Source organism: Acanthamoeba castellanii (assembly GCF_000313135.1).
Source record: "Acanthamoeba castellanii str. Neff unplaced genomic scaffold scf7180000084599, whole genome shotgun sequence".
NCBI classification, from domain to species: domain Eukaryota; phylum Discosea; order Longamoebia; family Acanthamoebidae; genus Acanthamoeba; species Acanthamoeba castellanii.
The window spans coordinates 228,532-255,336 of record NW_004457442.1 but is presented as its reverse complement, the minus strand read 5'-3'; the positions used below and the strand labels follow the sequence as shown (position 1 = coordinate 255,336).

The following is a 26,805-nucleotide window of genomic DNA, read 5'->3' as shown; positions in this document are numbered from 1 at the left end:
AAGATCTGCTGGGGGTCAGTAGATGACCTGAGGCTCGATCATGAAGCACACGAGGTTCTCGATCCAGTCGATGTAGCCCGCCTCGTTGAACTTGCGCACCACGACGAGCTCGTTCTGCGAGTTGGGCACGCGGTAAAACGACTGGTGGCGCGTGAGCGTGTTGTCGGCCTTGCGCATGTAAGGCAGGTCGCGGTGCACAAAGCGCATGTTGCGCCCGAACGCGATCGACTGGGTGATGTTGCCGTCGTCCTCGGGCCAGTCGAACTCGAGGCAGGAGCCCTCCTCGGCGCGGCCCGGCAGCGCGTTGCCGTACTCGTAGATGACCAGCGGCGGCTGGGCCGAGCCGAGGGCGAAGCTGGTGGTGACCCAGCAGCCGCACGAGGGCTCGTAGAGCGTGGACTGGTTGAACCAAGGCAGGTCGATGGTGGCCGTCACGTGGCCGGTCGACGGGTCGAAGTAGGTGAAGGAGCCCGAGCAGTTGAAAGTGCCCAGGTTGGAGGCCTTGATGGGCTCGAGCCTGGCGAGGCCTGCTGCGGTGAAGGGCAGCTCCTGGCACGTGGTGTCGAAGAAGGCACTCGCGGGCGCCGCGAGCACAAAGGCCAGGCAGCACAACATGAGCAGCTGGAAGAGTTGCATGCTTGGGTGGTTGTTGAGGAAGTTTGCTGGTGAGAGTATTGGTGAAGAGATGAGTGACGAGAGCAGGGCAAGGGAGCGCTTTTATGTGGAGTTTGGTGGATCGAGATTGGTCCAACCCCATCTGGCATTTTTCGAGCGAACTGGTTTCGGCGGATTTCCAAATTCGGCCGAAGGTTGTTGCAATGCCGATCTTCACCTTTTAGAACAAGGTGGTCGAGAAAGTGCCACAAGCTTGAGTGAAGGGTGGATGCACGGGTATGGGAGAGTATCGAAGTCTTTGCAAAAATAGGCTCTGTTTCGATTGGTAATGCGTGGATTCGACCAAAGTTTAAGCGGAGCTCAGTTGTTGAGAAGGCGGACGGTAGAGGCGCAGGAGGAGCGAGAAGATGATGATGGGCAGGGACGAAAGGATCTCGGAGAGGCCCGCCGCGGCGGGCGGGATGACGAACTGGGTGCCGGGGTAGAGCACGCCGGCGGCCAGCGGAATGGCGACGGCGTTGTAGACAAAGGCCCACACGAAGTTGAGAACGATGACGGCGTGCGTGCGGCGAGCGAGGTGGATCATCAGCAGCACGTCGCGCAGATCGTTGCGCATCAAGACCACGTCGCCGGCAGCGATCGCGATGTCGGTGCCGCCGCCCACCGCCACGCCCACGTCGGCCTGCGCCAGCGACGGCGCGTCGTTGACACCGTCGCCCACCATCGCCACCACAGCTCGCTTCTTCTTTCTCTTCTTGTCGTTGTCATCGTTGTCATCATCGTTGTCGTCGTACTTGTTCAGCGTGTCGACGTTGTAGCCGCACACGTCGTTGTTGGCGATGGTGGCGTTGAGTTGAAGGCTTCGTATCTTGTCGACCTTGTCCTCGGGTACGAGGCCGCCGATAGCATTTGCCTCGGCGATGCCCAGCTGGCGGGCCACGGCGTGAACGGTGCGCTGCTGGTCGCCGCTCAGCACCCACACCTCGACGCCCTTGCGCTGCAGGCGCTGCACCACCTGGCGGGCCTCGGGCCTGAGCGAGTCCTCGAGCGCCAGCGCGCACACCGCGCGTCCGTCCACCGCGGCCCACACCACCGTCCTACCTTCGCTCTCGTGCGCCGCCGCGGCAATAGCTGCCTCCTCCTCGGCGTCACCAAGCCCGTCGACGCCGTTGTCCTGCATCCATGCGCGGTTGCCAACCAACACCGCGTGCTCGCGCACGTGTGCCGAGAGTCCGCGGCCCGGGACGGCGCTGAAGTCGTCGGGCTCGGCGAGTTCGGGCACGTCCGGCAGGCTCTCGATGAAGCGCACCACGGCTTTGGCCAGGACGTGCTCGCTGCCCTTCTCGGCCGATCCGATCAGGGAGAGTAGCAGCAGCCGCTGCTGGTGCGGCTCGTCGGCGCCGTCTTGCTGCCCCCGGGCTGTGGTGTGGTCCAGCCACCAGTGATCGACGACCGAGAGCTGGCCGCGAGTGAGCGTGCCGGTCTTGTCGAAGACCATGGTGTTGATCCGTCGACAGGCCTCGATGGTGGCGCCGCTCTTGATGATCACGCCGTGCTTGGCGCCGACCCCGCTGGCCACCATGACTGCCAGCGGGACCGCGAGGCCGATGGCGCATGGGCACGACACCACGAGCACGGCGAAGGCGAACTGCAACGAGAACGGCACCCAGTGATCGCCGTCGGTGTCGACGACGTCGAGCGCACTGAGGCAGAGCCACAGGGCGAGCACCGCCAGCGCAAGGAGCAGGATGGCAGGCACGAAGTAGGACGCGATGACGTCAGCAAGCCTCTGAAGCCGCGGCTTGCCGGCCTGGGCGTCCTCCACCAGCCGGCTGATAGCTAGTGGCCGCAATTAGTGCGTGCGTGCGTGCGTGTGTGTGTGTGTGTGTGTGTGTGTGTGTGTGTGTGTGTCTGTGTGTTGGAAACGAGTACGTACCAGCAAGTGTGCTCTCCGAGGCTGACTTGGTCGCCCTGACGTGGATCGTGCCGTGTTGGTTTATGGTGCCACCCAGGACCAGGCTTCCGATGCTCTTGGCCACGGGCATCGATTCCCCAGTGACCAACGACTCGTCCACCGAACTCGCACCATACACCACGACCCCGTCGACAGCCACCTTGGCGCCAGGCAACACCTGACCACAACACGCACACAGTATATGAGAAATAGAAAACTCGTACTTGCTTAGAAAGCTGTCGAAGGGCGTCGTTGCCGGGTGTCAGTACCTTGATAAGGTCGCCCGGCTGGATGAGCTCCACGTCCATTTCCCTCTCCTGCACGCTCTGTTCGGAAGTCGTGTCGCAGTCGCTTTTGCCAACGCTGAGGAGCAGGGCCGTGGTCGCCTGTTCGTTGCGCAGCGAACTGACGACGTTGCAGGCCTTGCCTCGGGCCAGGGCCTCCAGGTAGCGGCCCAGCATGATCAAGGTCAGCAGTATGGCCGAGGTCTCGAAAAACGAATCACCTGCACCACAAAGGGCCTTCGTTGTCAGTGACGGCCTGGAGAGTGGGATTGATTGACTGGTCGTCTCACCTTCGAAGCCGGTGCCGGCCATGGCCACGATGACGGCAACAACGGAGTAGGTGTAGGCCGTGAGGGTGCTAAGGATGACGAGGGTGTCCATGTTGGCCTTGTGGCCGTAGCGCAGGGCGCGATACGAGGATCCGTAGAGTGGCCACGCCATGACGAACTGAATGGGCGTCGCAAGCAGCCAGCACAGAAACACGCCGACGGACAAGCCTGCGCCAAACAAAAATGTCGACTCGAAACGTAAGCGAAGAAGAATGAGAGAGAAGCAGGTACGAACCTTGCGTGAGTTCCTCGTCGAAGGCGTCATCGACCTCCGGCAGATGCGGGAACAGGAACGAGATGAAGAAGACCGGCACGCTCAGGACGGCGCTCGCCCAGAAGCGCCACTGCCACGATCTCACCTGCTTCTGGGCACGAGTTTTGCCTTCACGTTGCGAATGGAGTCAGATCTACGCAAGAAGGGTAATGCGCTTCACTACGATCATACCCGGCTCATCGCGGACGACGGTGACCGAGAGCCCTGACTCCTCAAGCGCCTCAATGGCTGTCCTAATTTTGGCCTGTTATCGTTGGTTAGTACTTAAACGAAGCGGGTGGGATGGCCTGAAGCAAGGCTGTGGCTGCACGTACCTGGGTTGGGTGGTAGTCGATGACGAAGAGTTTTTTCTTGCGCTTGTAGACCGCACTGACGATGCCCGGCTCGGACTTCAGCTGGGCCAGTGCCGCGGAGAGGTCGCCATCGCCAGCACCAGGCACGGGCGCCACACGTATAAGAAGGCGCGTAGCTGATGCGGGCGAAGCCAGCTCAGCCCCGAAGCCAAGAGCCCGGATGTCCTTCATGATCGCCGCCTCATCGGTGCGCATTGCGTCGAAAGTCACCTCGGCCTTGTTGGTCATGGCACTACGGACGAAGGTTAGAAGCGCCATCAAGCTGAAGTCGGACCTGGGAAGTCGATGAGGTACCTGACCACCACGGCAACGACGGCCGAGTTTCGCTTGAGGGTTCTCTCCACGGTTAGCGAGCAATCAGCACAGTCCAGCCCGCTCAGATCCAGATGCACCGTCGTCAGTGGGTCAGCCGAAGGAGCGAGTGGCTGCACATGAAGAATGGTCAGCAACAAGAGCAGCAAGCCAAGGCATCAAGGTGAGACTACCTTTTTCTTAAGCGAGGAGCCGGAAGTGTTGCCCGTAGCAAGAAGAGAGGCCCCGAGCTCTTGCAGGCAGCACAGCGCGGCGCAGCACAATTGACGACAGCACTCGTCGGCCTCCAGGCACAGGCGGCAGCACTCGACGGCCACCTCGGCCGCAGCGTTCATGATGGACTCGCCACCGATCATCTTGCTGCTCACGTCCACACCCCACTCGAGCATCGAGTCGCTTGTCTGGCTGCTTTCGCCATCGCCTGCTTCAAGGTCTCTCTCCTTGCCCTTGGGACGGCGCTGGTCGAACAGAGAACTCGCCCCTTTCACCGTCATCTCCACACCATCGTCTCCCGCTACAGCCTTCGATTTTGACTTCGTTGCGGCAGAGTTCGTGGCATCCTGCTGACGCAACAAGCCGTAGCGGCGCAGGTAGCTCTTGCCCTGCTGGCTCTTCCCACGTGCACCAGCGTCCTCACCGCAGCACCCTTCCTTACATCCAGCTGCATCCTTGGTTGTATTTTTCTTGATTTTGGGGGCGATGGCAGACACCTGGTCGACGCCTCTTGCTCCTGCCGTCGATCGTGGTCTTGCAGGAGCACCCCATACCACCCGTTGCGCAGGGGGCCTTTTGCCCTCATCCATCGCTGTCCGAGAGATTTTAATTGGCAAATATTGGACAACTTATTGATTTATAAATAATTGGCTTTATATTTTATTGATTGCAGTGCAGGATCAGCGACGGTCAGTCACTGTCACCCTCGTCGTTTTCCTTGGGCTTTGCTTCGTGCTTCTTGCGGGCGTCCTCGAGCTTCTTCTTTTCGACCCGAGTCGGCATGCTGAACGCACCCCCAGTCTTCTGGGAGCACACCGTGCACTCGGTCTTGCACTTGGTGAGCGCGCATCGCTCGCAGAAGAAGTGGCCGCACTTGGTCTTGACCGGGTCGGTGAACGCCTTGCGGCACACGTAGCACGCGAAGGGAATGTCCTCGTCGTCTTCGTTCGCGCCGCCCTCCGCGTCGCCGCCGCCATTCTGACCGGCCTGAGCCTTTTGCTTCTGCTGCTCGTTCCAGTCTCGCTCCATCTCCCATCCGCTCTTGTAGTCACCACGATCGTGCATGAACTTACAGCTGTCGCCGAATCCGCAGTAGCCTATTCGTGTAGATGAGCAGTGAGCATTGGTGCCACACAAGCCTAGCACGCTCACCACAGCGTACCAGTTTCCTTGTAGTCCTTGCAGATATCAGGCTGATAGTCCCAACGTGTGATGGCGCGGGCGTAGAGTGAAGCACGCACAGGACCTGCGCGGATTCCCGCGCCTTTGATCTGACCAGAGGTATCGCCTGGGTCGATGTATTGCGTGTAGTTGGCCTGTCCCCTGTACACCTTCTTGTCCGACCCTGCCATCGCTGCACTCGACCACAAGGAATGGTCAGCACTCGCGGTTGCACATCGAACACACCGCGATGGAGGCGCACCCTCTGCCTGCTGCAGCTTTTTGGCACGTTCGACGATGGCCGTCGCATCCCTGTCGCGCTCAGTCTCGGTTTCCAGTACTGCCGTAGCGATTGCCATCTTCGGCACAGCGGGTCCCTGGATCATAAGAGATGTGATGCAACATTATTAGATGTGGCAGAATGACAAAAGACCAAGCAGATAGTTCTAGAAGTTTGGGGGGGGGGTAATTACGGCCGAACGAGTCGACTCCCAGGTGTGGCCGGGCGCATCCTCTTCTGGTCGAGGCTTCTTGTGATCCTTGGTGGACGAGGTCAGCGGCTTGCCTGCCCTCTTTCGCATGTTGCTGCCCGGTCGTCCTTTCCTTGCTTTGAAGAAGGCACACACGCCCCCCTCTTCCTCATCATCCTTCGCTTTCTCTTCTACATCTTTCTTCGCATCTTCGATTTGCTTCTTCAGCTCTTCAGCACTCATCTCGGTGGACAGGACGATGGATCGTACGTTGCATTTTGTTCCTTTTTCAATCCTTTTCTCAGCCTTTTCCACTTCCGAGATGGAAAAACAAGAATTTCATCTTCAACAGATCTCCACGACGTTTGAACATGCGGAGATGCAACGCAACCTATTCGCCATCTTGATTGGCGTCCTGTCCTCTTTGATTGCCAACGACGTTTAAGTCGGAGATCTCGTCACAATGAAGGTGAGATTATGCTACGTCGAGCCACTCGAGGAGTCGCCAGGCTTGATGGTACGAACCACCCCGGTCTTTGCTCGCTGTGCGCAAAAAGGGCGCGAAATGTTTGGGGGGGTAGGCAACGCAGGCAAAGGTGGCAGGCCACTTTCCTTTCGGCACGGGCGCCGTCTCATTCTTCTTTTGCCTTCGTTCACCAACAGACCATCAACAAGCAACGACTCTCCGTTTGTGTGGATGGCTGCTACCGACCAGCTCATGGACGTGTTTGCGAAGCGTGCTCTCCCTCCGCTCTCGACAAGGAGGAGCTTCCTCGGCAGCGGCACTCAGGAGAAGTGCGTAGGCTGTAAGGAGGTACGGACACCCTGCATTAGCTACTTGTCTCGCTACCTCGACGCTGCATTGATCGGACCTCTTTCTGAACGGATGTAGACGCAAGCTAAGCTCGAGAGCTGCCAGAACTTCTCGGTTCAGCTCAAGAACAAGCTTCTAGAGGGCAAGAAAGATCTCGAGCTCGGTACGTTCTCGCGACGTAAACGTAGTAGCGCGTACTTAGTAGTAGCTCTGACCCTACATTCTCGATTACGAACAGTGAAAAGGAAGCACACCGAGATCAACAACGACATCATACGCGGGAACGTCAGGCTTCAGAGCAGATATCCTTTCACACCTTCTTGCTCGCTGCACAACGCATTTTTTCGTTTACAGTTCGTGTTCGCCTTTACTCTCGCACTTTGCACGAACTTCAAGCAAGAGTGAAGGAGCTCACCCAGGAGCGCGATGACCTCTTGCGCAAAGCAGTCAAGCGCGAGAAGGAGATTGTAGCGCTCAAGGTAAGTACACCCGCGATGACTATCGACTCTCACACGCTTACGAAGGAAGTGGCTGCAGGCAGAGAATTCAGCGATCAAGTCGGTCAATGGCGAGATGATGGAGATGTTTGATCGTCGCATGGTGCCCCAGTCGCTAGATCAGCGTGACTTCAAGAAGAGGAGGCTAGCTCCGAACTCGTCACCCCTTTTGCAGGATCTTCAGGCGCGGTACGTCTCGTCGCTATGTCAACAAGACTCGTTCGTTCTTATGCGTACTCTTTCCGTAGGACTACTATCTTCAGTCCAGAAGCGTTTCCCGTCACCAATGCCGACCTGATCGAGCCGTTGAAGGGGAGTGACGATACTGTTGCCCGCAAGTCTCTCCTGGCACGCTTCCAGCAGGCTCGGCGCAACTCGGCTAAACGCGCGGAGGCGGCTGCCGAAGCCGAGAAGGAGCAAGCCGCTGTTCCTCTACACGTACACCGTCAAGTGGAATCGGAGAGCGAAGACGAGAGCAACCAAGACCCCGACGAAGCGCTGCTCCTCTGGCATCAGAGCTGGGCCAACTTCTTCGATGAGGAGACCAGAGCGACCACGCCCAGGGCTCCGAAGAGGAAAGGTGGCCTGAGACGCACCGCCAGCGAGTACCTCCGTACGCCCAAGCGTGCAAAGAGCGAGCGTACCCCGTCGAGAGACCATTCTTCGTCCGAGTCGGAGGGATCGTCCGCTCCGCAGACCCCGTCGAGACCCTCCCGCTCGGCCAAGACCAAGGTACTGAGCCTGCGCGAGCCTACTCTGGGCGGAAAGCTACGCCCCGGCTATCCGGGCACCTTCGATCTCGACGGTGCGGTGCCTCATTGGCGCGAGCGCGAGTCGGTGCCGAAGACGCCGCGCAAGACCCCGACCAGGAGCTACGCCGAGCTCACGCAGTCCAAGACTCCTCACAAGACTCCGACGAGGCGCGAGGCGAAGGTCAAGACTCCTTGCGCCGAAGCGGAGGCGATCAACAAGACCCCGCAGAAGACCCCGAGAAAGAGGAACGCATCGGACGTTGAGGTGTGCGACAACGACGGCTTCCGCTACTTCACCAGTAAGACGCATGCTGCCACTCCTGCGCCGTTCAAGAGTGCGTTCGCATCAGATGCTTCTCGTTTGTGCTCCTTTTTGAGAGAGTCGCTAACCGTTTCACGGCAGCCAAGCGGCTCACTTCGCGCCAGCCTTCGTTCTGGGACAAAGACGCGTAGACGGTCTGATCGCTCAGAGAATTCGCCCGCGATGGGACAACGCAACCAAGCTTGGTGACAAATGCCCAGCCGTTAGAGTAACAAGAGAGCGATGATCACCCTTTCTCTTCTTCTTCGTCGTCTTCATGACGAGTAAAGTCTACGCGTGGCACTCGTTCTTCGGTGGTGAGAGGAAATGTGTAACAACAAAGGGAAATGAGGAGAGAAAAAGACGTCAAGAAAAGCGACAGAACGTGCGTAGACCGGAGCACTTTTTGCTCTTCTTCTTCCGGTGGCACGGCCCACACAAGCGAACTCGCAGGTTTCAGAAACGGATTGTCTCTCTGCGCCACTTCATCGGCACATAACGCACAGCAGAAGAACACACTGTCGGACAAAAAAAGCCGATGGCGCGAGGCGACCTGGTACTGGACCAACAGGTGGCACCAGCGCTGGTGGACTATGCCGAGCCGTGGAGTGCCGGCCGGGTGCTGCGAATACTTGCTACCAACAAGGCCCAGACCAGTACGTCCTACTCACTCTCCTGTAGCAACTCCGAACATTTTTATTTTTTTTTCAAAGGGGACACAACACGCGGCCTCACCCGGTTGGCTTGTGCAATATGTTGTTTGATGGCTGCAGCGCTGTGCTATTACGGTTGCTTCCTTGCTCTGGGTCTGGCCATCGCCGCTCTGGGTCCCGCGCTGTTGGCCCTCGCAGAGAACACTGGCAGCTCGGTACGATCAGCCCCCGCATGGCCACGATTGCGGCTTGCTCACTGACGCTGCGGCACCTCCAGGTGGCGGAGATGGGATACGTGTTCACGGCGCGGTCAGTGGGTTATCTGTTCGGTTCGATGGTGGGTGGTCCTCTTTTCGACAGGCTCGACGGCAACAAACTGTTGGCTGTCGCTCTCGGCCTCACGGTCGTTGGTACGGGCGCCTAGCCCACGCCAAAGACCCAGCACACCTCTCTAATTGCATGAATGCCTCGACGTGTTGCCTTCACAGGAACGGCGCTCATTCCGGTCGTGTCTGACATCTGGCTGCTCGCCGCCCTGGTCACTCTGGTCGGCCTTGCGTGCGTCTCCTCCGCCTCAATTCCTTCCCCTCTGCTTTCCGTCTAAGCGTCGCAAACGCAGGATGGGCTTCCTCGATACGGGAGGCAACGTCAGCATCATTAGACTTCACGGTGACAACGTCGGGCCCTACCTTCAAGGTACGCGCCCACGATCACGACACGCACAACACGCCACACACTGGCTGGTGTGTTCCGTTTCGTCTCACCGCACTCGTTGACCCGCGCAGCCATGCATTTCAGCTTCGGTTTCGGCGCCTTCGTGGCCCCGATGGTCGTCGGATGGGTGATCGACGTTCACCAGGGCGATCCGTCCTGGTATGCACAGATAAACCACCCGACTCGATTCCCCGATTCTCACTGAGCGCGCGTGCAGGGCCTTCTGGGCGATGAGCATCGGCACGGCCGTGCTGCCGGTGTGGCTGCTCTTGCTCGGCAGTGCGCCAGCAAAGACGGAAGAGAAAGAGCTGAAGCGAGCCCTCGTGCCCCGAGAGAAGGTATTGCATTCTCTCTTTTTTTCTCTATACGATCTGAACGCCAACCGATGAACTCTCACACTGAGCTCAATAATAGTACATCGTCATCGCGGCGGGTCTGTTCCTTCTCGTGGACGTGGGTGCCGAGGTGACGGCTGGTGGCTACCTCTACTCGTACGCCGTGCTGGAGAATCTGGCCACGGAGACCTCCGCCGCATTCCTCACCTCCGTGCTGTGGGGCGCACTCACCATCGGTACGCGCAGTCCCGTGTGGCAAAACAAAAACACTCTCAATCCGTCAAGAGAGAGCTCACGCATCCATGAAACTCAACACACGAAACGAGTGCAGGGCGGCTCATCTCGATCCCCGCGTCGCTCTACTTCTCGGCGGCGCAGATCTTGGCTGTGCTCATGGTGGGCTGCGTGGGCAGCAACCTCCTCATGGCAGTCTTCAGCAATTCCTCCACTGTCCTCTGGCTTGGTGCGTTCTGGACCCAAGCGAGAGTCCCCTTTCGTGTGGTGGCGTGCGTCTAATCAGCTCAAGGCTCATCGCTCGATGGCCAATCATGATTGCAGGCGCATTCCTGTACGGTCTTTCCATCTCGTCGGCCTTCCCAACGGCCATGCACCTGGCCGAGGGCTACGTCCCGCTCACCGGTGCGCATTCCCCTGTGGCACATTGCAGCGCATGACAACGCTGACGCACGACACGACACGACACGACACGACACGACACGACACGACACGACACGACACGACACGACACGACACGACACGACACGACACGACACGACACGACACGACACGACACGCATCGCAGGGAGTATCACAAGTGTGATGGTTGTGGGGGCATCGCTCGGGGAGATGTTGATTCCGCTGACGGTGGCCAACGTCTCGTTCAACTGGTACAGCCCGGTGACGTTCCTCTACATCCTTCTGGCCTGCTCGGTGGCGGGCCTCCTCATCTACGTATCGATGCTGGTCGTCGGCGGGCCCATCAAGAAGGACCCCAACCACCGCAGCCACTCGGACATCGTCGTCGAAGAGGAAGACGATGAAGAGTTCATCGGCGGAGGCGGCGAGGCCTGGATGTCGCTCGCCAGCCAACACCACCAAGACGGCGCCTATGGCACCTTCACCAACAAGGACAGATCGGCTTGAGTTCAGCTGCCCAGGACCGTCCGTGGTGGTCGTAATGCTCTCTCATTCCACTGCAACACAACAAGTGAAGGAGACGGAAGATGGTGGTGGAGCTTCTCACAGCGATCAACGGTTGTGGTGATTGGTTCTGGTATTTGCCTGGATACAGGTGGTCTGGACCCACGAAATAAGATTTGCTCACGCTTCCGTCCGGACACGAGAGAACTGAACCCACCGTTTTGAAGTGCACGCATTTTCGTCAAACATTCAGCAGAAGCAGAAGCAACGGAGGGGGCCGACAGGCATTTGTTGCGATCGAAGAATTGGGCGTTAAAATGGCGGAGGAGGGAGGGATTTCTTCGCCCGATTCGTCTCTCGATGGTTCTGACGGCAGCTACGAGGCCAAGCGAGGAGCAGGCAGCTTGCTCGACCAGTTGGGCGATACTCGCCCCGTCGAGGAATACGTGGGCCAATACGTACTCCACCCACACAATATTTATTATTAATTATTATTATAACTCTTTTAATTAATTATTTCGTTTTTTATTTTTATTTTTGTTTACCGTATTGTTGTTTTTGTTGTTTGCAGCAAATAGGGAAAATAATAGGCAAGGGCGGGTTTGGTACGGTACACAAGGGGCGCAACCTCAACACCGGTACGCTGCCAAAAGTGAAAAAGAATGAAGCGAGAGGGTGAGGCTCACCTTCCTCCTTCTCTCTCTGCGTGTGTGTACGATCACCACCGCAGGCGAGATCGTGGCGGTGAAGTGCTTCCGAGCGGAAAAGATCGCCAAAGAGAACATGTCGGTCGTGATGGTACTTCCGCCATCATGTCGAGTCAGTGTCGTGTGTGCCTCAGGTAATGATAATAATGGTAATCGCCGTCGGCCTCCTTCGTTCCTCGCAGGGGGAGGCAGAGCTGCTCATGCGTCTGCACCATCCCAACATCGTCAAGTTCTACGGCTACGTGAAGACCAGACACTTTCTGGTAGCCCCAATTTTGCCCCTTGATCCATCAGATGTTGGCTAGAGGTCATTAACAGTATTTTGTGTCGTGTGTGTCGTGTCGTGTCGTGTCGTGTCGTATGTGTGTCGTGTGTCGTGTGTCGTGTGTCGTGATAACAGTATTTTGTGTTGGAGTACCTTGAAGAGGGATCGCTTAGCAAAGTGTTGTCGGACTTCGGAATCATTCCCGAGAAGCTGGCGGCCTTCTACATCGACCAGGTACGCTTGGCAGCATTCTTCCCTCCCACGGGGGTTCGTGCTCATCCGATACGCGCCGTTGGCGGCCCAATGGCGCAGATATTGCGAGGGCTCTCCTATCTGCATGCTCGGCGGGTGATCCACAGAGACATCAAAGGGTCGAACCTTCTGATCGCGAAGACCGGTGAGGTGAAGTTGGCCGACTTTGGCGTCTCGGCTCAGCTCAACGAAAGCGAAAAGCGCTTCTCCGTAGTCGGCACCCCCTACTGGAGTGCGTGGTTCCCCTTCTTCATCATTGTTGCCGTTGGCACCTGCATCTTTCAACGCACACGCACGACCGCACACGCACACACCGCACGACCGCACACGCAGCACGCACCACAATGTCTGACAATTTTTACTTCGCAGTGGCTCCCGAGGTGATTGAGATGAGCGGCCACTACACAGAATCGGACATATGGTACGCGCCCTCTGACACGTTAGACTCCTAGTACTCGGCCTCGCTCATTTTTCCCTATGGCGCGCTGTTGCGCAGGAGCGTGGGCTGCGTGGTGCTGGAGCTGGTGACCGGCCAGCCGCCCTATTACAATCAACCGGCCATGGCCGCCATGTTTCGCATCGTCGCCGACAGCCACCCACCACTCCCGCCCAACATCTCGCCCGTACGACCTTCCCCTTAAGAAAGAAAGCGATCCATGTGGCATCTTATTGAATCACACGACACGCGACACATGTCACGACACTCAGGATTTGGCGGACTTCCTGCTGCAGTGCTGGCGCAAGGACCCGCTGGAGCGGCCGACCGCCAAGCAGCTGTTGGAGCACCCATGGCTCCGCATCGCCCATCAGAGCGACGTGCAGGCCGGGGTACTATACATACATAATATATATAAAAAAGAATATTGTATATGTATTGACGTTGCCCGGACTCATTCGTCGTGTGCCGTGTGTTGTGTGTCGTGTGTTTTGAAAACAGGGCACATCGCTGGAGACGGCCCGATCGTGGATTGAAGACTACAACAAGGACAAGGAGGCGGGGTCAGGGCGCGGCAGGCGAAGTGAATCGGAGGACGGCACGACGGACGACGAGAGTCCGGTGTCGACGATGTACATCAAGTCAACGATAATCAACAACAACAAAAGCAACAAGGCGAGCGAGAGCGAAGACGACGGCGGAGGCGAGGAGAGCGAAGACGACGGCTCCAAGAACAACTCCGTGCGCATAACCAAGCTCGTCGATCCACCACCTTTAACTCCGAGAACGGCCTCAAAGCACGCTAGCGAGAAAGAACGAAAGGAGAGGGAGAAGAGGGAGAAGAAAGAACGAAAGGAAAGAGAAAAGATGGAGAAGAAGAAGGCAAAGCAGGGCAAGGGCGGCAGCCTGATCGTGCGCGGCAACGAAGCCCAGCAGGGGGGCCACGACCAGGGTGCCGCCACCGGGCTGGGCAGCAAGAAGTCGCGGTCGCGGAGCCTCGACCCCATCGCACCACCACTAGCTGCGCTGGACGCCGGTACGTCCGCGGCGTCGCGCAACGGGTCGGCTCTGGCTTCGTCTGAAGCCGCCAAGAAGCTGTGGCTGCGTCTCGATGAGGAGATGAAGCGCAGTGTGCAAGTCAAGAAGGTATGTATCGTGTGTTGCGTGCGTTGTGTGTCGCGTGCGCGTGCGGTGGTGTAGACTGAACGCCGCTTGCAGGAGATGGAAGCTATGAAGCTGGAGATGGAGCAGATGCGAGCAGACAAGAATGATCTGCGGGTCAAGCTGGCCGAGACCCGCACCAAGAACGAAGAGATCGCCACGCTCGCCAAGGCCACCCTCGATCCCGACCTCAGCAACGACAAGCGAGAGAAGATGCGACGGCGCCTGGCCACGCTCCTCAGTACTCGTCACCACCATTTTGATACGTTATATTATAACTTATCTGTTTGATTTTGTTGAGAAATTGTTGTCTTATTGACAGTCATCGTCTTCACGCACATCTACAGAGGAAAACGAACGATCAGGTTCGTTGACGTCGGTCGAGGAGGCCGACGCGATGCTCCTGCGATCGCCCAAGAGCAGCAAGAAGGCACTTCGAGTGGGCGTCGCTACGCGGCTTATCGGCGCCGAGCGTAAGAAGCGCGCACCCAAGGGCAGCTGGCTGCGCATGGGCAACAACGGGGCCGACCCTGCCGGCGGCGGCAGCGGTGGCGACAGCCCGGAACAACCGCCCGCCAGTGGGTCGTTCGACCTCACAACCTCGCCCTCGCGAGCCCCTGACACCGCAGCGCGGGACAGTCTGCGACGAAGCGGCTGACATAAGCCTGGCACCTGACGACTAAACGACCTGCTCTTCTTGACTCTCGCACGCATGTTGCAACGTGCACGTATTGCCAAAAGAGAGAGAGAGAGAGGAGATTGCGGCAGGGAACCGATAATATGCTACCACTGCACCACAGCGCCCGTCACAGGTACAGACACCGCCCGGAATCGAACCGAGGTCTTTAGCACCCTAAGCTAACGACGTATTCCCGTTGCCCTACTGCTCCTCTCCCGGCAAGAACCAAACTTGCTGCACTTAATTGTTATTTTTTTGAATTATTGGCCAGGTGAATCCTGGAAAATAGCAGGAAACGCCAGGTTTCACCGAAGAGGCCCAAACCAAAAAGGCCTAAATCCAGAAAACGACATTGGCCACAAGCACGAGACACTGGAATGTACTTTGAACTGGCGGTGGATGGTGTGGAGGTAGGTGACCTGGGGTGGCTCCTTTCCAAAAATCCAGCGAGCACCTACGCGAACCAACTGCGCTGTGGCCGTTCCGTCGAAGGCCAGTGGCTTAAGAGGTATTACTTTACTTTTTTTTTAAAGAACTAAATAAGATCTTCTTGCTGTAGAAGAACACCTTCCGGTAACACACTGCACGTGTGCTGCCTACAGCGGGACTGATGCCGTGATTCTGGGCTCCGCCGGCGAAGAAGGAACGACCTTGATGGTGTCCTACGCCGTCAAGGTGCGCACGGACCCGGTGCAGTTCATGCAGCTCATCAAGAAGGAGAGCATCGGGAGCTACGTCATGTCGCAGCTCTCGTGCGTGAGCCCCTTCACGCTGCTCGGGCTCAAGGACGTGTTCAAGTCCGTGCTCCAATCCAAGTTCCCGCCGGAGGCCGACCGTGTCAAGGACACCCCGCTGCGCGTGCGTGCGGTGCTCGGGCCGTGGGCGCGCGTGACCGTCGCTCGCCTGCGCGGCGTGCTGCGCGAGCTGGGCTTCAGCAAGGTCTACCCGCTCGCCGAGCTGCCCGGGGCGAGGGCGCACTTCTCCGGCCCGCACCAGGCCTGCATCGGAGAGCGGTACGACCTCGACGGCCTGGTGGGTAGCTTTTCCTTTCAACTCACTGGTGTATGTGCACTGTCGTGTGTCGTATGTCGTATGTGCGTGTGCGGTCGCACAACGCAGGATGTACGTGATGGAGGCGGAGAACATGAAGGTGGCAGAGTTCATCCAGAAGGTCTACGTGGCCAGCTATCAGCTCACTCGCCGCATGGATGTCAACTACCAGCACGCAGCGCGCAAGGAGGTTCGTTCGACCCATCAGAATTTGCCACTACGATCTTCATTATGAGATTTAACACGACACACACGACACGACACGACACACGACAAATGTACCAGGCGGTGAAGGACTATGCCAAGGATTGGTCTCACTCGCTGAGCGGAACGATGCGTCGCCTGATCTTGGCCGAGTACGGCAAGCAAGGCGGCGCTGACAAGAAGCCGAACACTGCCAGGCAGGACAAGAAGGGGAAGAAAGCGGTGCTCGACACTGCTGACGCGAAGGCAGAGCCAAAGGAGGAGAAGAAGGAGAAGAGAGCAGAGAAGGAGGGGGATGAAGAAGCGGTGGATGAGGTGGTCGATGAGGACATCGAGGATGAGGATGGTGAGGAGGAGGCGGAGCCCGAAGTGGGTGTGGTCGAGGCCAAGCAAGCTGCGCTAAAGAGGAAGAACAAGAGGCTGCCGAAGGAGGTGCAGGAGCGGGAGGCGGCCGAGATGCGCCTGCACGACAAGCGTCACGCTTTCATTCTCGGCTGGCTCCATTCCATCTACGGCCGTAGCGACACACCCTACATCGTTGGTACAACCGTCGCCCGCACACACGCACAACCGCACACAAACATGAATTGTGACGCCGCTGAATTGGGAGAACAGACTATGGATGCGCCCAGGGCCAGTTGTCTGAGAAGATGCACTACGCGCTGCCCAAGGCCACGATCGTGTCGTGCGATGCCAACGCGACTGTGTTCAGCTGGCGGGTGTTCCGCAAGAACCGGGCCATCCAGACCGTGCTCTGCAATCTGCTCTACCCGCCCATTGGTACGGCACCACGAACTCTCCATCTACGACTGCACTCTTGCGGTTGTGATAATGACGGCTTTGTAGGCGACAACAAGCACCAGGTGAAGCTACGTCCCGACACCCTGGTGTTCACCGAGGTGATCGAGCACATGGAGGAGCCGCACCGCAAGCGCGTGATCGACCTCATAGCTCTGCTCATCCGTCCTACGCGCTTGGTGCGCGCCAAACCTCAAAACAAGATCTGCACACGACACACGACAAACATGGGACACACGACACACGACACACGACACACGACACACGACACACGACACACGACACACGACACACGACACACGACACACGGCATACTCTACAATCCCTTGTTGCTTACAAGATGTCGAGATAGATCATCACCACGCCCAACATCGACTACAATGTGAACATTCCGGGCCTGGCGCCGGGGGGCTTCCGCCATGACGACCACCGCATCGAGTACAACAAGCAGCAGTGGAGGGCCGAGATCTTGGACCCTCTCACCCGAGCCGGCTACGCCATCGCCGAGCAGGACCTGGAGCCAGGTGCGCCCCACCCAACCAACCACCACAACGATCCCTCCTCTCCATTCAGCCAGCTGAGCCGCGCATCGACTGAACTCTGTGAAATCAGGCAAGCCCGAACAGGCCAGCTTCATCGTGACGGCCGAGCTGACCAACAAGGATGAGCCTCCGCTGGCCACTCCGCAGGCCCACGTCATTCTCAAGTACGTTGGCTTCACACACGCAAGGACCCACCGGTTAATAACCCATAAATTGGTGGGTGGATCCCATCAGGGACTTGCTGGGAATGGTGGAGCCTCTCTACATGCCCGAGACCCAGACCTACGTCGAAGCTAAGATTCTCATCGTGCGGCCCCATCTCTTTGGCCCTCAACAGTATTGTGTGGTTTGCATTGTACGCATTCCATTCATTCTTGGAATGTGTGGCTACACAGGAGGGATACACTGCGCGGCCGCTGCTGGAGAATTCCGAGGTGCCCTTCTACGTGGCGCCCACCATCGCGCCCGTGATGCACTCCTCTGCCGCGCCCGACTACCTGGAGCACCCCCAGTCGGCGTTCGACTACTACCAGACCTTCGGTACCCCCTCCACCCCCCCACTTTTCCATCGAAGAGATAGCAACGTTGACTAATCTTGACGAATCTGGGGTAGGCATCACGCGCCTGGTGGCGGAGAACAAGTACATGGGATCGCGGGGCCACGTCCTCGCCTTCCGGCACCCGAGCGTGTGCCCCGGCGACTTGCCCCTCATCTCCGTCATTTCGAGATCAGGTCCGTAACCACTTTGTTGATATTGTTGTATTGTATCACTCATACTCGTTGCTCAGGAGCGCCGTTCTTTGACGACGCCAGCACGATTCCGTGGGAGTGGCACTCGGAACTCTCCGCAGCGATGGAGAGGGAGGGCTTCGACTTTGTCATCCTCGACGGAGAGGTACACACACCGCGCAAATGAGTGTCTCGATGCTGCAGGAGGATTGTAGCCTCAACCCGGTGGTCGCACTTGCCCAGGTCCTGCCGTGGGTGCTGAAGGCAACGACCCTCGTGCGAGGCCAGTTCCAAGCGCCCGGCGAGTGCGCGTTGGCCGCCCGTAAGTTTGTCCATGGCGAGGACTCCCACGAATACGCCAACGCCAAGTACCTCTTCTCCTTCCCCCCACTTTTTGATGGGCGCCTGCTCACCTGCCCTCCGGGTGATCCGCTCAGGCGGTTCCTCGATGCTCTGTCGGACTTCACCCAGGACACGCCGCCCGAGTTCAGAGTCTTTCAGGTGCTGGCAGCGGGGAAGAGCTACAACGGGACCGACCCCAAGAGAGCCGCGTTCACGCCGCAGTACCTGGGCCACTATCTCTCGGTGCGTTGGTGGCTTCTTCAACCCTGCATAAGAGGTGCACTTCGAGGTGGGTGACTGACGCACAAAGCGGCCGGTGTGGTCGGCTGGGGGGGGGGCGCTGCTGCAGGACACGGAGCGGTACAAGCTGATCAACAGACTGAGCACTGAGCACCTGAAGCCCGTCGAGTACCGCTACATCGACCTCGACTCGCAGGAGAGCAAGCAGGAAGCCATCAAGGCTTGGGAAGACTACTGCCTTAACGGCGGGGAAGGTGAGACCCACACACCACCGCACACGCACCACCGCACGCGCATGCACGCACACGCGACACGAAGCTGAATCTGTTGTGCTGTGTAGGATGGGTGGTCAAGATCGCACCGTCGCTGGTGCAGTGGGATGCGACTGGCAAGCCCGTTCTGCCGATGGTCAAGGTGCGCGGCAGGGACTATCTCAGGCTCATCTATGGCATCGACTACCTGGACCCCGCCTACTTTGGCATCATCAAGAACAGGAGCGTGGGCTCGAAGCGCACTCTGTCGCGCCACCAGACCGAACTGGCCAACAACATCCTCAAGTGCTTCCTGGGCGATCAGCTGCGCCAGAGGCTCAAGTACCTGGCGGCCTTCAACGGCCTCGACTTCCAGACCCTCCGCAACAGCGACAAGGACTACCTGCTCCTCTAGATAGCAGCGGCGTGTTCGCGTATTTTCACAACAAAGCTCGGCTACACCACACGGGGAAGTTGCGTTCCAACTTGATTCGAAGCAAAGATCCTCACCCTTGTGGTCAGTGGGAACAGGTACCTGATAGCCACAGCGCGCATGTCGACACAGAGCGGAGCTTCGGCCGAAATCAAAAACCGCCGAAACCAGTTCGATCGAAAATCACAAAAGCAGAGTAAAATGACAATACGGATTGGACCAATCTCGATCCACCAAACCCGACCTAAAAGCGCTCCATTGCCCTGCTCTCGTCACTCATCTCTTCACCAATACTCGCACCAACAACCAACAACCAACCAACCAACCACCCAAGCATGCAACTCTTCCAGCTGCTCATGTTGTGCTGCCTGGCCTTTGTGCTCGCGGCGCCCGCGAGTGCCTTCTTCGACACCACGTGCCAGGAGCTGCCCTTCACCGCAGCAGGCCTGGCCAGGCTCGAGCCCATCAAGGCCTCCAACCTGGGCACTTTCAACTGCTCGGGCTCCTTCACCTACTTCGACCCGTCGACCGGCCACGTGATGGCCACCATCGACCTGCCCTGGTTCAACCAGTCCACGCTCTACGAGCCCTCGTGCGGCTGCTGGGTCACCACCAGCTTCGCCTTCGGACCCACCCTCCCGCCGCTGGTCATCCGCGAGTACGGCAACGCGCTGCCGGGCCGCGCCGAGGAGGGCTCCTGCCTCGAGTTCGACTGGCCCGAGGACGACGGCAACATCACCCAGTCGATCGCCTTCGGGCGCAACATGCGCTTTGTGCACCGCGACCTGCCTTACATGCGCAAGGCCGACAACACGCTCACGCGCCACCAGTCGTTTTACCGCGTGCCCAACTCGCAGAACGAACTTGTGGTGGTGCGCAAGTTCAACGAGGCGGGCTACATCGACTGGATCGAGAACCTCGTGTGCTTCATGATCGAGCCTCAGGTCATTTACTGATCGCTTCCCGCACCTAAACTGTTTTTTTATGGGCCTTCCACAACAATATATATGTTCATGATGCTGCTGCTTCTTCAACAGAGAGTGTAAAATCAGTTTGCTCAAATGACGTGGTCTTGTAAAAGCGGTCCAAGGATCTATTCGCGAAGTTTAAGACCCTTTTGACTAAATTGCAGTTGGTGGCGATCTTGTGCTTCGGCACAAGCGTGGCAAGCGGGGGAGGATGTCGGCGTGCATGTTGAATATCAACAGAATCAAAAAAGCGAGTGCTGCGTGATCACAAAAGGATACGGCACGGGGGATTCCCGGGTGGTCGGCCACCCCAGTACTAACACCGCCTGGCGCAGCTTAACTTCGCTGTTCGGATGGGAAGCGGTGCTTTCTGCGCAGTATGGCCGTATCCACAAACCTTCAAGCTCTCTGACGATCCCGTCGCGTCAAGGCTGGTTATGTAGTAGTATTTTTGTACAAAAAGGAGGGAGACAAGGGACAAGGTAGCTAGACGTCTTTGCTGTTCTCTGCCGATCGTGTCACGCCGCCTCGGTCCGCAACTCTTCTAAAGTCCAAAATCTGCAGCTGTTGGGAAATGAGCACCGCACCGCACTCATCATGGACAGCGCACGACGGCGTGTAGAATGAATGAATGAATGAATGTAACGACGTACGTAGAGAAGGCCGTTGGAAAGCGGGTTGAGTACGAGGAAGCCTGCAGGCTTGTAGACCCGATTGTTTTCGCTTTCTAAGAACGCCGAGAGTCGCTTCATGTTCTGCGCGGGTACAGCAATCAACGACGAGCCAAGTGTGGCGCGTGCGTGCGTGCGTGCGTGCGTGCGTGCGTGCGTGCGTGCGTGCGTGCGTGCAAGAGCGGTGGGTACTTTTGTGTACTTGGCGTCGCAACAGAGGTAGTAGGTGTAAAACGTGAGGCAGCCAAACAGACTGCACGTGCACAGTTCTGGTGAGTTGCAAGCACACAACCGTGCACGGCACAAGCGAGACACCAGCGGAAGGTCCATATACCTTTCGAGGCACTGGGCGGCCGTCAGGTTTTCCGAATCGAAGAAGAAGCCGTTGATGGTGGACAGCGTGTGCTCGAATTCCTCGTGCGACACCTGCAGCGGCGAAAAACATAACACAAATCAATAAATAAAAATAAATAAAATATAGAAATATAGAAATATAAAAAGAATGAACGCAGTGCGGCCTGTACCCGCCCCTGCAGCTGCTGAGGGAAGTGTGATTCGAAGCGCGGGATGGTGCCCAGGCTGTAATCTCGTTCCACAATCACCTCTCCCTACCATGTTAAGAAGGATGATTATTGCTCGTTCTCTAGCGATGGTTGGAAAGGCATTGGACGCAAGAACGCACCTGCGGCTCGGAGCCAATGTCGCTGGTATCGGCGCCCCCTTGCAAGCTCAATTCGCCCAATTCCATCTTGCTATCCAGCTCGCTCTTCGCCCCCTCGCGATTCCGCTTCTCGTCCCTCTGAGATTTTTGCTCTTCGCCTACGGAGCGGGGCGGCTTCGTTCTCAATCGGATCGTCTGGGTGTCGGCCTTGTCGCGCCTCTGTTTGTTGGGTTTCTTTTTCTTTTTAGACTTTATTTTGCTGGTTATTATTGTCTCTTTTTCGCTGTCCGGCTTTATCCCACGTCGGGCGCTGTTGCTCTCCTTCTCTTTGGCTTCGCGTTCTTCGTCGAGAGCTGTGGTTCCATGTTGGGCATACTCCTCCTCTTCCTGCACTATCACCACTTCTGACGGTGATGGAGCTCTGTCATCATGCGCCTCCTTCAATCTCTCTTCATTCTCAACCGAAATCTCTGATTGCTCATCTTCTAACGATGTCGATGGCGCTCCGTCCATCCTCTACCTGCTATGACCTTCTGTGCTGCTGAACACTGTTCAGGCAGTCCAACATTCGCCACAACTGAAATCGGTTCCCTGTAGTGGAGAGGGTTCACCAGCCATGGAATTCGTAGAGACTCAAGCCACATGCAGGCCAATGGCGTGCACTGTGCGCCTCGCCGTTCATCACCAGCACTCCACCAGGGTCAGCATCAACATGATCACTGGTCATGGCTAGTGCTGGCTGTGCTACACGCTCCAAGGGGTGCGGCGATGTGGTTGGGCGTTACTGCGGAAATGTGTAACTAATAGGAGTTAAATTGGGTGTGTGGCGTGGGCTCGAGTTGTACAGCTTCTTTTTGCTTTCGTCACCTTCGGCCCCGGAAGAAGAAGAAGAAGATGGAGAGCGCGTGGGTGGTGAACGGCTGGCGAGCCATGTTCGAGGAGTCGGGCTACCCTGAGTGGGTGGTGGCGGGCGTGGGCAGCTTCGTGCTGCACGAGTCGCTCTATTTCCTGTTCCACATCCCCTACCTCATCTCCGACCTCATCCCCTCGCACCAGAAGTACAAGGTCCAGCCCCACAAGCCCAACGACTGGCCTCTCTACAAGCGGTGCCTCAAGCAGCTCTTCTTCAGCCACATCGTCATCCAGCTGCCCCTCATCCTTGTCTCTCACCCAATCTTCGAACTGCTTGGCATCCGAACCGAGGCCGAACTAATCCCCTCGTGGTGGACCATCGTCGGATCTTGCGTCCTCTTCCTCATCATCGAAGATTTTTATTTTTATTGGATTCACCGGTACGGCCGTTTTCATCTCAATCTTTCTTCTTCGTTCTTTTTTTTAGCTCCTATTCACCCTGTCGCTTTCTTCGCTCTTTTATTCCGCCAGATTCTTGCACTGGGGTCCCATCTACCCCTACATCCACAAGATCCATCATCACCACGCCGCGCCCTTCGGCCTCGCCGCCGAGTACGCCCACCCGGTGGAGACCATCTTCCTCGGTCTTGGCACCATGCTCGGCCCGTTCCTCTTCGCCACCCACCTCTTCACCGTGTGGGCCTGGCTCTTCCTCCGCCTCTTCCAGACCGTTGAGGCCCACGCCGGCTACGACTACCCCTGGTCGCCCAACCGCTTCATCCCCTTCTGGGGCGGTACCTCTCTCTTCTCCTCTTGTAGTCTACACGCCACCAGCTCATGCGTGTGTGTCGTGTCGTGTCGTGTCACGATGTGTCGATCATAGGAGCTGAGTACCACGACTTCCACCACATGGCGTTCACCGGCAACTACGCCTCGACGTTCATCGTGTGGGACCGCGTGTTCGGCACCGACGTCAAGTACCACGAGCACCGCAACAAGCAGCAGAAGGCCAAGAACGGCGTTCGCTTCGAGGAGACCGCCGCTCCCAAGAAGGCCAAGAAGCGCGAGTGATCGTGACTATCTTCCTCTTCTGCTCGTTGTTGTTGCATCATCACTGCCCTGTACAATCCTTTTAATAAATAAGGTTGTGCTCCAACCGGCTCTCTCTACTGTTCGGTTCTTGTCAAAAGCTTGAGCTTATTGTTCGTCAGCGTTCGTCGTCGTCGGCGTTCGTTCGTTCTCCGCTCTCGTGCGTGCTGGGTTGTGTTCAAGTGTGTCGCTCGAGCTCAGACGCGGAGGATCTGCATTTTGGAGGCAAAGGCGATGGAGATCCAGTCGGGCTGGCCCAGCGACCACTGCAGCTGATTCACCTCGGCCTCGGCATTGTACGCCAGAATGGGGTCTGATCAACAACCAAAAGCAAACAATTATTGGTTGATTAGCCTTGTTCACGATGCGTCTGTGAGGCAATAGCCGTTTTGTACCTTCGATGGGCTTGGGCATGGAGGAGAGGTCCCAGATCAGCGCCGAGGAGTCGTCGCCGGCCGTGGCCAAATGACACGACGAATGCGGCGCCCTAGCCACACCAATCGCCGCCGTGAGTATGAACCGCCATGCGGTGCTTGTGGTTGGTGGGGCAGCGCTGTACCAGGCCAGAGAGTTGATACACGAGCTGTGGCCGGTGAGCTCGGCCGCCGGCAGGGAGGGCACGCGGATGTCCAGGATGATGACCTTGTTGCTGTCCATCGAGATTGTGGACAAATAGTAGTCGTCCTGACGATTCCAGCAGAGCCTAAGCAGAGACGACTGCTCGGGGCTCTCGTAGATGATCGTGGAGTGTTCCAGATTCCTAGGGCACGCAACACAGGCAACCCATGATCAGGGAAGGTGGGCACAGTAGGTCGAGAAGGACAGATTCAGCGGGAGGTGTACCTGAGATCAAACATGCGAACGGAGCCGTCGGCGCCCACTGACGCGAAGAGATCCGTTCCTCTGGCGAAGGCGATGTCGTACACCTCCTTGTCGTGAGCAATGAGCTGTGTGATGGCCGATTGCCTCTGTGGGTCGGAAGAAGAAGAAGAAGAAGAAGAAGGGCATCAACTCAGGTGAGACCTCTGAGCTTCAACGACAAACTAACACAGTTGCGGCACACCGCTGCAAAAGAGACGAACCTCGATATCCCAAATGGTACACGTCGTGTCGATGGAGGATGTGCCGAGGATGTTGGGATTCGTCGTGTTCCAATCGAACGACGTGAGGGGAGCGCAGAACTCCGAGTTCTTGTTCTGTAATGTGGTAATGTGCGCAGTTGTGTGCGTGTGCGTATGCGTGAGCAATGGGCAGAAGCAGTCGTAAGCTGTTGATGCTGCGGAGGTTACGTTGTTGAGAAGGCACTTCAAGCTGACATCGCCGCTCTCCCCGACCTGCCAGAGGCGCATGTAGTCGCCGGTGGTGCCCAGGAGATCGGGCTTGTCGCCCACCCTATCCGGGATCCACATGATCTTTGTCGCCGGGTATGGGTGCTGCATGTGCGTGCGTGTGAGCGGCAATGCGAGAGAGCGGCTGAGGGCCACAAGGCCAGGCGGGCCGTACCTTGAACTCACCGGTCTGCACGAACTCTCCAGTGTCCTCGTTGAGCTGTACAATGGACACTGCACGCGACGTGGCAACACCACACGGTTGGCACAAAGTGAAGGGGTAGCAGGAGGTGGGCGACGGTAGATGATGATTGTAAGTATAAACCTCTGCAAGAAGACAGAGCAACCAGAAGAATAGCAAAATGCGATGAATGTGGGGGGGGATTTAGATGGAATGAAGTGCGGCACCTTTGTTGGTATAATCTTCAAGGAAGGAGCCGAGGGCAAGTCTGAATTTCTTGTCCGGCCGCACGGACCAGTTCATGCCGTAGATGAGCCATGGGGCCTGATACGTGTAGATCTCTTTCTTGCGTGCGTCATCTTGCTGCAACATCCCGCCCTTCTGCAATTGAATAACGCTCACTCAATATCCTCAATCTTCCAATCTATCCGTGTCCGCGAAGCGCGTCGAGGCAAAAAATAGGTTCGTACGTCCCGATCCGATTCAAGTTGAATGGCGATTGTGTTGATCTGCCTTTCTTCTTTCGTCTGTCGACACAAAAAGAATAAATAAATAATTTGGCTCAGAAGTCCTTGACGAGCTCCTCGCTGTAGGCCCAGAGCGCGGCAGCGGTCGCCTCATCGACAGCGTAGGGCTTGGGCTTTTCCTCCCTCTCGTTGCTGAAGTACTTGCCGCCCACCCCTTCGACTTCGGGCGACACGGCGCAGTAGACCGACGTCCTGCGAACACATTGTTGGGGCAATGCCCGAGTGAGTGGCGTGATCAGATCCACACGCAGGCCGGTTGGGAAGAGAAACTCACCTTGCGCCCTCTTCAGGGCTGCGGAAGAAGAGCTGAGAGATGGGCTTGACGATCCAGGACAGGTACCAGGGCGTCTCTCTTCCCAGCTCTGTGTTCTGTTGATTGCACCGCAAGGAAATCGTGCGGGGTGAGTGGTGCACACGCAACGCTGGACAGTTGGAGGTGTATGTACCACTGTGCCAGGGTGAACAGCGTTGATGGAGACGTGGCTTTCCTTCTCCTTCAGCAGCTTGTTCAGGTGGAGCGTGAAGAGCAAATTGCAGAGCTTACTGACGCCGTAGAGTGACATTGCGCTCTGCAGGTTATTGTGAGCACACAATGACGGCAAACAAAACGCGAACTGATCGTGTGTGTCGTGTGTGTCGTGTGTGTCGTGTGTGTCGTGTGTGTGTTGCGTATTGTACCTTGAGGCCAAACTCAGGAGGGTCAGAAACCAGCTTCAGATCTTCGTTGAGGGGTCCGCAGAACTTGTGGGCTTCGGAGGACACAACCACGATCCGAGCCGGCGAAGACGCAGCGAGCGTATCAAGCAGCAGGGTGGTGAGGAAGAAGTGGCCAAGGTGGTTGGTGGCGAACATGAGTTCGTGGCCCTGCGCCGATCTCCGCTTCTCCGTAGTCACCACTCCTGCGGCCGCACAAACAGACAAACAATGTCAGACCATCAGGCCACTGAAACATGTCATGTTGGACAAGATGAGGGTGAACGAGACCGGCGTTGAGAATGAGGTAGTGAAGGTGCTGGTGCTTGGCCTGGAAGGCGTTGACGAAGGAGCGCACGGACGCGAGATCGGACAGGTCGAGGGCCATGGCCTCGAGCGACACGTCGTCCACGCTCTGCACCTGCGGGATGCCGAACGTGGTCCACTCCTTTGGGTGGTCTCCGCCCTTTTTGTGCCGCTTCTCCAGCGTCTCCTCGATCTCTTTCCGCACGTCGCTGATCGCCGCCTCGGCCCTCTCCATGTTTCTGCATGCCATCACCACATGGACACCTTC

The 26,805-nt window shown here is 57.5% G+C and overlaps 12 protein-coding genes across 12 annotated transcripts; 6 read left to right on the top strand and 6 right to left on the bottom strand.

Annotated features, from left to right (window-relative positions):
* Positions 1 to 15: 15 nt before the first annotated feature.
* Positions 16 to 636, bottom strand: ACA1_058110 (Mimivirus encoded protein, putative; the record flags this gene model as incomplete). The annotated part of the gene is made up of 1 exon (XM_004339120.1): positions 16 to 636. The coding sequence occupies one exon, from the start codon at positions 634 to 636 to the stop codon at positions 16 to 18; it is 621 nt and encodes a 206-aa protein (XP_004339168.1).
* A 328-nt stretch (positions 637 to 964) lies between these two features.
* On the bottom strand, positions 965 to 4,615 carry ACA1_058100 (coppertranslocating P-type ATPase; the record flags this gene model as incomplete). The annotated part of the gene is made up of 9 exons (XM_004339119.1): positions 965 to 2,454; positions 2,552 to 2,747; positions 2,839 to 3,074; positions 3,144 to 3,350; positions 3,418 to 3,564; positions 3,628 to 3,700; positions 3,771 to 4,083; positions 4,104 to 4,234; positions 4,295 to 4,615. The coding sequence occupies 9 exons, from the start codon at positions 4,613 to 4,615 to the stop codon at positions 965 to 967; spliced, it is 3,114 nt and encodes a 1,037-aa protein (XP_004339167.1).
* A 409-nt stretch (positions 4,616 to 5,024) lies between these two features.
* On the bottom strand, positions 5,025 to 6,208 carry ACA1_058090 (zinc finger domain containing protein; the record flags this gene model as incomplete). The annotated part of the gene is made up of 4 exons (XM_004339118.1): positions 5,025 to 5,431; positions 5,497 to 5,688; positions 5,758 to 5,872; positions 5,969 to 6,208. 4 exons carry the CDS (start codon positions 6,206 to 6,208, stop codon positions 5,025 to 5,027), a joined length of 954 nt encoding a protein of 317 aa, XP_004339166.1.
* Positions 6,209 to 6,683: 475 nt separating this feature from the next.
* On the top strand, positions 6,684 to 8,481 carry ACA1_058080 (uncharacterized protein; the record flags this gene model as incomplete). The annotated part of the gene is made up of 6 exons (XM_004339117.1): positions 6,684 to 6,779; positions 6,858 to 6,942; positions 7,176 to 7,258; positions 7,317 to 7,465; positions 7,540 to 8,363; positions 8,432 to 8,481. The coding sequence occupies 6 exons, from the start codon at positions 6,684 to 6,686 to the stop codon at positions 8,479 to 8,481; spliced, it is 1,287 nt and encodes a 428-aa protein (XP_004339165.1).
* Positions 8,482 to 8,867: 386 nt separating this feature from the next.
* ACA1_058070 (transporter, major facilitator subfamily protein) lies at positions 8,868 to 11,174 on the top strand (the record flags this gene model as incomplete). The annotated part of the gene is made up of 11 exons (XM_004339116.1): positions 8,868 to 8,985; positions 9,103 to 9,197; positions 9,260 to 9,392; positions 9,471 to 9,540; positions 9,602 to 9,678; positions 9,768 to 9,855; positions 9,914 to 10,034; positions 10,111 to 10,267; positions 10,363 to 10,494; positions 10,590 to 10,670; positions 10,834 to 11,174. The coding sequence occupies 11 exons, from the start codon at positions 8,868 to 8,870 to the stop codon at positions 11,172 to 11,174; spliced, it is 1,413 nt and encodes a 470-aa protein (XP_004339164.1).
* A 314-nt stretch (positions 11,175 to 11,488) lies between these two features.
* Positions 11,489 to 14,650, top strand: ACA1_058060 (MAP kinase kinase; the record flags this gene model as incomplete). Its single annotated transcript, XM_004339115.1, has 12 exons — positions 11,489 to 11,629; positions 11,743 to 11,809; positions 11,902 to 11,969; positions 12,061 to 12,141; positions 12,279 to 12,377; positions 12,456 to 12,627; positions 12,765 to 12,816; positions 12,892 to 13,018; positions 13,104 to 13,223; positions 13,333 to 13,977; positions 14,050 to 14,233; positions 14,340 to 14,650. 12 exons carry the CDS (start codon positions 11,489 to 11,491, stop codon positions 14,648 to 14,650), a joined length of 2,067 nt encoding a protein of 688 aa, XP_004339163.1.
* A 675-nt stretch (positions 14,651 to 15,325) lies between these two features.
* ACA1_058050 (uncharacterized protein) lies at positions 15,326 to 19,243 on the top strand (the record flags this gene model as incomplete). The annotated part of the gene is made up of 15 exons (XM_004339114.1): positions 15,326 to 15,684; positions 15,791 to 15,911; positions 16,007 to 16,466; positions 16,541 to 16,705; positions 16,772 to 16,902; positions 17,076 to 17,247; positions 17,336 to 17,429; positions 17,500 to 17,572; positions 17,661 to 17,805; positions 17,879 to 17,998; positions 18,055 to 18,161; positions 18,200 to 18,363; positions 18,433 to 18,580; positions 18,687 to 18,831; positions 18,918 to 19,243. 15 exons carry the CDS (start codon positions 15,326 to 15,328, stop codon positions 19,241 to 19,243), a joined length of 2,730 nt encoding a protein of 909 aa, XP_004339162.1.
* A 353-nt stretch (positions 19,244 to 19,596) lies between these two features.
* ACA1_058040 (Mimivirus encoded protein, putative) lies at positions 19,597 to 20,217 on the top strand (the record flags this gene model as incomplete). Its single annotated transcript, XM_004339113.1, has 1 exon — positions 19,597 to 20,217. One exon carries the CDS (start codon positions 19,597 to 19,599, stop codon positions 20,215 to 20,217), a length of 621 nt encoding a protein of 206 aa, XP_004339161.1.
* A 498-nt stretch (positions 20,218 to 20,715) lies between these two features.
* On the bottom strand, positions 20,716 to 21,648 carry ACA1_058030 (HDCKB03P, putative; the record flags this gene model as incomplete). Its single annotated transcript, XM_004339112.1, has 6 exons — positions 20,716 to 20,787; positions 20,883 to 20,984; positions 21,093 to 21,153; positions 21,235 to 21,326; positions 21,425 to 21,508; positions 21,583 to 21,648. 6 exons carry the CDS (start codon positions 21,646 to 21,648, stop codon positions 20,716 to 20,718), a joined length of 477 nt encoding a protein of 158 aa, XP_004339160.1.
* Positions 21,649 to 22,455: 807 nt separating this feature from the next.
* ACA1_058020 (C4methyl sterol oxidase) lies at positions 22,456 to 23,484 on the top strand (the record flags this gene model as incomplete). Its single annotated transcript, XM_004339111.1, has 3 exons — positions 22,456 to 22,853; positions 22,945 to 23,207; positions 23,297 to 23,484. 3 exons carry the CDS (start codon positions 22,456 to 22,458, stop codon positions 23,482 to 23,484), a joined length of 849 nt encoding a protein of 282 aa, XP_004339159.1.
* Positions 23,485 to 23,699: 215 nt separating this feature from the next.
* ACA1_058010 (WD40 repeat protein) lies at positions 23,700 to 25,383 on the bottom strand (the record flags this gene model as incomplete). The annotated part of the gene is made up of 8 exons (XM_004339110.1): positions 23,700 to 23,815; positions 23,898 to 23,989; positions 24,062 to 24,262; positions 24,346 to 24,470; positions 24,585 to 24,698; positions 24,792 to 24,935; positions 25,006 to 25,064; positions 25,239 to 25,383. The coding sequence occupies 8 exons, from the start codon at positions 25,381 to 25,383 to the stop codon at positions 23,700 to 23,702; spliced, it is 996 nt and encodes a 331-aa protein (XP_004339158.1).
* A 190-nt stretch (positions 25,384 to 25,573) lies between these two features.
* ACA1_058000 (WW domain containing oxidoreductase) lies at positions 25,574 to 26,787 on the bottom strand (the record flags this gene model as incomplete). Its single annotated transcript, XM_004339109.1, has 5 exons — positions 25,574 to 25,730; positions 25,813 to 25,907; positions 25,985 to 26,107; positions 26,217 to 26,437; positions 26,523 to 26,787. 5 exons carry the CDS (start codon positions 26,785 to 26,787, stop codon positions 25,574 to 25,576), a joined length of 861 nt encoding a protein of 286 aa, XP_004339157.1.
* Between the last annotated feature and the right edge of the window lie 18 nt (positions 26,788 to 26,805).